The sequence below is a fragment of the Penaeus chinensis genome, chromosome 25, assembly GCF_019202785.1.
Source record: "Penaeus chinensis breed Huanghai No. 1 chromosome 25, ASM1920278v2, whole genome shotgun sequence".
Taxonomy (NCBI): Eukaryota; Metazoa; Arthropoda; class Malacostraca; order Decapoda; family Penaeidae; genus Penaeus; species Penaeus chinensis.
In genome coordinates this window covers 11,662,314-11,670,309 of record NC_061843.1, presented here as the reverse complement: position 1 = coordinate 11,670,309, position 7,996 = coordinate 11,662,314, and the positions used below count along the sequence as shown (strand labels likewise).

General features: G+C 44.8%; 1 protein-coding gene across 1 annotated transcript in view; it reads right to left on the bottom strand.

The window, feature by feature from the left end:
* Positions 1–1,230: 1,230 nt before the first annotated feature.
* The window catches only part of LOC125038770 (mucin-2-like), a 10,034-nt gene continuing 3,268 nt past the window's right edge, over positions 1,231–7,996 (bottom strand). The window contains exons 4-5 of the mRNA XM_047632359.1: positions 2,931–7,996; positions 1,231–2,390 (exon numbers count right to left, since the gene is read on the bottom strand). The exon at positions 2,931–7,996 is cut by the window's right edge and continues 755 nt beyond it. Coding sequence (XP_047488315.1) covers positions 1,900–2,390; positions 2,931–7,996 — 5,557 coding nt within the window. The 3' untranslated portion in view covers positions 1,231–1,899. The remainder of the gene's footprint in view (positions 2,391–2,930) is intronic.

Below are 7,996 nucleotides of genomic sequence, written 5' to 3'. Positions count from 1 at the left end.
GTGTGTGTGTGTGTGTCGCGCGCGTGTGTGTGTGAATACGTTTATACAAACAGACAGTTAAACGAAATCACACGTACTTCCAATGCACGTTACCAATAAAAAAATACTTGGACATTGAACGAGCATGCTATGTGTTGGCTTCATTAACCATCACTTACGCACTCGGTGTAACAGTCAAGGAAATACCATCTTCTTTACCATCATGGATTGCACAGATATATGCTGTTCACCTTGATTGGGTAAACCTCTAAGTGCTGTACCTGGCGTGATGGACTCTGTTCTTAACTCTACACTTGCTCGAGTACATGACCATAATGGTTGTGAATCTCCGTGGTTAGTTATCCAGACAGGGTTGTAAAGCAATAAACCGCTGTAGTGAACTCTTTCTTGTTGATACAACTCGGTGTGTTTGTACAGTCGGCAGGACAAAAACAGTAAAATAATAAAGCAGAAGGGGAAGAAATAGAATAAGCAGAAAAAAAACAACTTAAGGACTGGACAGGGAACCAAGGACAATCAAGGGCCTACCGATACCTGAGTAGAGTTCTTATCCTTTGAAATGTGTGACGTATTCGTGCAAGAACCAAATGCACGTTCTTGTCAAGAATATCAATATGAAAAAAAAAATATTGCCTTTTTTTGGCTGCTTCATTCGCCTATACATTTTTTTTTTTTTTTTAATGTAATTACTTATATATGTCAGTAGATATTATAATTATATGCATACTGTTGCATCTCCATGCATTTCTTTTAAGATCTTTCACACTTCTTTACCATTTTGCAACTTTTCATTGTAAAATACACGCGATTGGAGTATACATAGGGTAAAAAAATACAGATAAACGTATGTCTCAACCACTTTATTAGTTTCTTCGCTTGGAAATATGAATACTTGGGGTATACAGAAGCTCTTAAACCAGGGTTAAGCTCATTCTATGTACAACTAAAAAGTGATAATGTAAAGAATTTTCAAATACATTTGTTTTCATACATCGTATGGTTACCGCGAAAAAAGAGAAAAGGTGAGGATGACATAGAGAACGAGAGAGAGAGAGAGAGAGAGAGAGAGAGAGAGAGAGAGAGAGAGAGAGAGAGAGAGAGAGAGAGAGAGAGAGAGAGCGGGAGAGAGAGAGCGAGAGAGAGCGAGAGAGAGAGAGCGAGAGAGAGCGGGAGAGAGAGAGAGAGAGAGAGCGCGCGGGAGAGAGAGAGAGAGAGAGAGGGAGAGAGAGAGAGAGAGAGAGAGAGAGAGAGAGAGAGAGAGAGAGAGAGAGAGAGAGAGAGAGAGAGAGAGAGAGAGAGAGAGAGAGAATGAAAGCGATATGCGAACCACACAGTGTAAAATATATTTCTAGAAATTAGAAGACCAATAGTTTTATTATAATTCTACAAAGACAAACAAACGGTTCGGCTCAGGATTCTTTTCAAACCGTGCTTGAAGCTCAGTAACAGCCGGCTGTAGTGAACACAAGCAATATAGACCTAGGCCTACTTTTTTCTGTCAACACATCAGGTATTAGTTAAGTAGGAACAGGCCGACTTAAAGAAAACTTTTTAACAGTTACACATTTGTCGAATTTCTATGAAATACATATCACATCAATTTAACATAATCACTCTGATCACTTAATTCTCTGAGCCCGCTCAGAGAACCTCCTTAGCAAGTAACCTTAAAAATCTTAAAAGTTAATATTCCTATGCCGGCAGGCTGAATGAATGAATGCTCTTCAGGATCTATTCTTCCAACAGTGAAAACGCTGTAGTGTAATTTGGTTATAATAAGGAATTTAACGTGGTACTGAATTTTGGTACATACTTATCGTTAATATCAGAACTGGATAGACTGAAAAATGATGAAAGAACCAATGTGAGGACAATATCCCTTAACCATTATACATTTATCTACAGTGTTTCTATGCACTGATTGTAACCTGTATCTTTACTCCCTGCCCATTTTCGTGCTATAACGATTACTAATCCCACAAAACCTACTAGAACTCCAAATAACAAGATGGCTGAAGTAGCAGATAATGATAGTATTGAGTAGTTTTTAGATGAGCTGGAGTAAACTTGCTCTCCTCTTTGAGGTGTTTCATTGTCTGCAACAAACCTTCTATGTCGTCTCAGTGACTCAATCATTTGATTGTCATACTCTATAGGTACATCCTCAATCACAGCTTGAGCATTACGTAGTGGTAGAACTAGGCGACCGTTATTTGGCATTTCCACAAGGAGATTCTCGCCCTCGGTGTCCACAACTATAAGTCCTGATTTGGTTTGAGGTGCTTCAACTAGTTGCTGCACACCCACGCTTACCATCATCGACTTGCCCTCATCTACCTCGCGACGGCCTCGCACACGATTACGAGGACGTGGGGCTGGCTGGTACAACCCTGCAGCAAATGGGATAGATTTCATTATTATGGGGAAAAGAAAATTGTGATGGTAACATTAACAATACAACTAAATGACATGGCTAATATCTTCTCATCTGACTGACATCTGGATGGTCTGTGTACATGCCCTGTGATTTTAGTTTATTAATTTCGTTTACACTTGAATGGCTCCACAAGTACTCAGTTATAAGGAGTTAGTAATAAAAATAATATTAAAAATGATGATAATAGTATTAAACAAAAAACCCCATTTTCCTCTAAATTTTAGAAATGGGGTAGACAGGAGGGCAGGTAGGCCTAGTATTTGACTCCTAGGGTGACTAAGTATTTGTACAGCAGTCTATATGCCTACAAAGTTAATCAAGAAAACCTACAGACAATTGTGCTTTTGGGTTAATTGATACTGAAATGGGACTCTTCACAGATTCATTACATTGCAGGTAATAGTTTTCAAATATTTCATCATATTGATTGATTTATATCCTTGAGACATATCAAATACAAGGACCTGTACCTACAGGAAAAAAGTTTACTTACACGAATGGAAAGCATGATATTTGGGATCCTTGTCACCATGGAAGTCCTGGTCATGACTAGGCTTCTTCGTTGTAAATGTAAATTGGTTGGTACCATCTGGTACTTGAGTTGTTGGTCGAGCAGTAGGACGAGTAGTAGGCTTGGGAGTAGGGCGAACTGTTGGCTTAGGAGTTGGAAGAGTAGTAGGCTGAGGGCATCTTGGGTCTCTGGAACCCGGTGTGCATCTGAAGGGACGAGGTGTTGTAGGACATCTTGGATCATTTGTACCAGGGACACAATTTGGCTCAGCTGGAATAACACACTCTGGATCAGTTGACCCAGGTGGGCAAGTAACACTTGGTTGACATCGAGGATCTTTGGAACCTGGTGTACAGAAGAAAGTAGTGGTGGGTTGTGGAGTTGTTTGGCTTCTGCATCTTGGGTCAGGAGAACCAGGATAGCAATTGGGTCTGGACGTTGTTGGCGGAGAACATCTTGGATCTCTTGAACCTGGACGGCAGGAGAATTGTGTAGTTGGTCTGGGTGTAGGACGGGGAGTTGTTGGTCTTGGACACTGTGGATCTGTTGAACCAGGATAACATCTGGGTTTGGATGTTGTTGGTTGTGGACATCTTGGATCTGTAGAACCTGGAAGGCAGGTGAATTGTGTAGTTGGTCTGGGTGTAGGACGGAGAGTTGTTGGTCTTGAACACTGTGGATCTGTTGAGCCTGGATAACATCTAGGTCTGGATGTTGTTGTCTGTAAACATCTTGGATCTCTAGAACCTGGAAGGCAGATGAATTGTGTAGTTGGTCTGGGTGTAGGACGGGGAGTTGTTAATCTAGGTTTGGATGTAATTGGCTGAGGACATCTTGGATCCCTAGAACCTGGCAAGCACTTAAACTGAGTAGTTGGCCTGGATGTAGGTCGTGGAGTTGTTGGTCTTGGACACTGTGGATCTGTTGAACCAGGATAACATCTAGGTTTGGATGTAGTAGGTTGCGGACATCTTGAATCTTTGGAACCAGGACGGCAGATGAATTGGGTAGTTGGAGCGGGTGTTGGTCGAGGAGTAGTAGGTTGAGGACAGCGAGGATCTCTGGATCCTGGGACACAGAAGAACTGAGTGAAAGTTGTTGCTGGAGTTGTTGGTTGCTGGCATCTTGGGTCTTTTGAGCCTATTCTACAAGTAAACTGAGTAGTTGGTCTGATAGTAGGACGTGGAGTTGTTGGCTGTGGACACCTAGGATCCCGAGAACCAAGATAACAGTTAGGAGGTGCTGTTGTTGGCTTTGGTGTAGGACGAGGTGTTGTAAATTCTGAGCATCTAGGATCAGGGGAACCAGGATAACAGTTAGGAGCTATTGTTATTTGTCTACAACGAGGGTCAGTTGAACCTGGTAGACAGGTGAATGGAGTTGTTGGCCTAGGTGTTGGTCGGGGTGTTGTCACTCCACGACATCTAGGGTCACTTGAACCAGGATAACAGTCAGGAGGAGATGTTGACTGAATACACTGAGGGTCCTTTGAACCAAATGCACATGTGAACTGAGTTGTTGGTCTTGGTGTAGGGCGAGGAGTTGTTGGTCTTGGTGTAGGGCGAGGAGTTATTGGTTGGGGGCATGCTGGATTTCTTGAACCTGGGAAACATACTGGACGTGGTGTTGTGGGTTCACGGCATTGGGGATCTTTGGAACCTGGTGCACAAGTAAAGGGTGGGATAGGTTGTGGGGTTGTTGCACTTCTGCATCTTGGGTCAGGAGAACCAGGATAGCAATTAGGTCTGGATGTTGTTGGAAGACATCTTGGATCAGATGATCCAGGAAGGCAGGTAAATTGTGTAGTTGGCCTAGGTGAAGGACGTGTAGTTGTTGGTCTTGGACACAGAGGATCCGTTGAACCAGGATAACATCTAGGTCTAGATGTAGTAGGTTGAGGACATCTTGGATCCCTAGAACCTGGCAAACACTTAAACTGAGTAGTTGGTCTGGGTGAAGGACGTGGAGTTGTTGGTCTTGGACACTGAGGATCTGATGAACCAGGATAACATCTAGGTCTAGATGTAATTGGTTGAGGACATCTTGGATCCCTAGAACCTGGCAAACACTTAAACTGAGTAGTTGGCCTGGGTGTAGGTCGTGGAGTTGTTGGTCTTGGACATTGTGGATCTGCTGAACCAGGATAACATCTAGGTTTGGATGTAGAAGGTTGAGGACATCTTGGATCCCTTGAACCTGGCAAGCACTTAAACTGAGTAGTTGGCCTGGGTGTAGGTCGTGGAGTTGTTGGTCTTGGACATTGCGGATCTGTAGAACCAGGATAACATCTAGGTTTGGACGTAGTAGGTTGAGGACATCTTGGATCCCTTGAACCTGGCAAGCATTTAAACTGAGTAGTTGGCCTGGGTGTAGGTCGTGGAGTTGTTGGTCTTGGACACTGTGGATCTGTTGAACCAGGATAACATCTAGGTTTGGATGTAGTAGGTTGAGGACATCTTGGATCCCTTGAACCTGGCAAACACTTAAACTGAGTAGTTGGTCTAGGTGTAGGACGGGGGGTTGTTAGTCTTGGACACTGTGGATCTGTAGAACCAGGATAGCATCTGGGTTTGGATGTAGTTGGCTGAGGACATCTTGAATCTTTGGAGCCAGGACGGCAGATGAATTGCGTAGTTGGTGTTGGTCGAGGAGTAGTAGGTTGAGGACAGCGAGGATCTCTGGATCCTGGGACACAAAAGAATTGGGTAAAAGTGGGTTTTGGGGTAGTTGGTAGCTGGCATCTTGGATCCTTTGAACCTGGCCTGCAAGAGAACTGGGTGGTTGGACGGACTGTTGGACGAGTTGTAGGTTTTGGACATCTTGGATCCCGAGCACCAGGATAACAGTTAGGAGGAGCTGTTGTTGGTTTTGGTGTGGGACGAGGTGTTGTTGGCTGAGGGCATCCTGGATTTCTTGAACCTGGAAAACATGTAGGACTGGATGTTGTGGGTTGAGGGCATCGAGGATCTCTTGAACCTGGCACACAACGGAAAGGAGTGGTGGGTCTAGGAGTTGTTGGTCTAGGTGTAGGACGTGGAGTTGTTGGTCTTGGACATTGTGGATCTGTTGAACCAGGATAACATCTAGGTTTGAATGTAGTAGGTTGAGGACATCTTGGATCCCTAGAACCTGGCAAGCACTTAAACTGAGTGGTTGGCCTGGATGTAGGTCGTGGAGTTGTTGGTCTTGGACACTGTGGATCTGTTGAACCAGGATAACATCTAGGTTTGGATGTAGTAGGTTGAGGACATCTTGAATCTTTAGAACCAGGACGGCAGATGAATTGTGTAGTTGGAGCGGGTGTTGGTCGAGGAGTAGTAGGTTGAGGACAGCGAGGATCTCTGGATCCTGGGACACAGAAGAACTGAGTGAAAGTTGGTGTTGGAGTTGTTGGTTGCTGGCATCTTGGGTCTTTTGAGCCTATTCTACAAGTAAACTGAGTAGTTGGTCTGATAGTAGGACGTGGAGTTGTTGGCTGTGGACACCTAGGATCACGAGAACCAAGATAACAGTTAGGAGGTGCTGTTGTTGGCTTTGGTGTAGGACGAGGTGTTGTAAACTCTGAGCATCTAGGATCAGGGGAACCAGGATAACAGTTAGGAGCTATTGTTATTTGTCTACAACGAGGGTCAGTTGAACCTGGTAGACAGGTGAATGGAGTTGTTGGCCTAGGTGTTGGTCGGGGTGTTGTCACTCCACGACATCTAGGGTCACTTGAACCAGGATAACAGTCAGGCTGAATACACTGAGGGTCCTTTGAACCAAATGCACATGTAAACTGAGTTGTTGGTCTTGGTGTAGGGCGAGGAGTTGTTGGTCTTGGTGTAGGGCGAGGAGTTATTGGTTGGGGGCATGCTGGATTTCTTGAACCTGGGAAACATACTGGACGTGGTGTTGTGGGTTCACGGCATTGGGGATCTTTGGAACCTGGTGCACAAGTAAAGGGTGGGATAGGTTGTGGGGTTGTTGCACTTCTGCATCTTGGGTCAGGAGAACCAGGATAGCAATTAGGTCTGGATGTTGTTGGAAGACATCTCGGATCAGATGATCCAGGAAGGCAGGTAAATTGTGTAGTTGGCCTAGGTGAAGGACGTGGAGTTGTTGGTCTTGAACAGATAGGATCTGTTGAACCAGGATAACATCTAGGTCTAGATGTAGTAGGTTGAGGACATCTTGGATCCCTAGAACCTGGCAAACACTTAAACTGAGTAGTTGGTCTGGGTGAAGGACGTGGAGCTGTTGGTCTTGGACACTGAGGATCTGATGAACCAGGATAACATATAGGTTTGGATGTAGTTGGCTGAGGACATCTTGAATCTTTGGAGCCAGGGCGGCAGATGAATTGCGTAGTTGGTGTTGGTCGAGGAGTAGTAGGTTGAGGACAGCGAGGATCTCTGGATCCTGGGACACAAAAGAATTGGGTAAAAGTGGGTTTTGGGGTAGTTGGTAGCTGGCATCTTGGATCCTTTGAACCTGGCCTGCAAGAGAACTGGGTGGTTGGACGGACTGTTGGACGAGTTGTAGGTTTAGGACATCTTGGATCCCGAGCACCAGGATAACAGTTAGGAGGAGCTGTTGTTGGTTTTGGTGTGGGACGAGGTGTTGTTGGCTGAGGGCATCCTGGATTTCTTGAACCTGGAAAACATATAGGACTGGATGTTGTGGGTTGAGGGCATCGAGGATCTCTTGAACCTGGCACACAACGGAAAGGAGTGATGGGTCTAGGAGTTGTTGGTCTAGGTGTAGGACGTGGAGTTGTTGGTCTTGGACATTGTGGATCTGTTGAACCAGGATAACATCTAGGTTTGAATGTAGTAGGTTGAGGACATCTTGGATCCCTAGAACCTGGCAAGCAATTAAACTGAGTGGTTGGCCTGGATGTAGGTCGTGGAGTTGTTGGTCTTGGACACTGTGGATCTGTTGATCCAGGATAACATCTAGGTTTGGATGTAGTAGGTTGAGGACATCTTGGATCCCTAGAACCTGGCAAGCACTTAAACTGAGTAGTTGGTCTGGGTGTAAGTCGTGGAGTTGTTGGTCTCGGACAC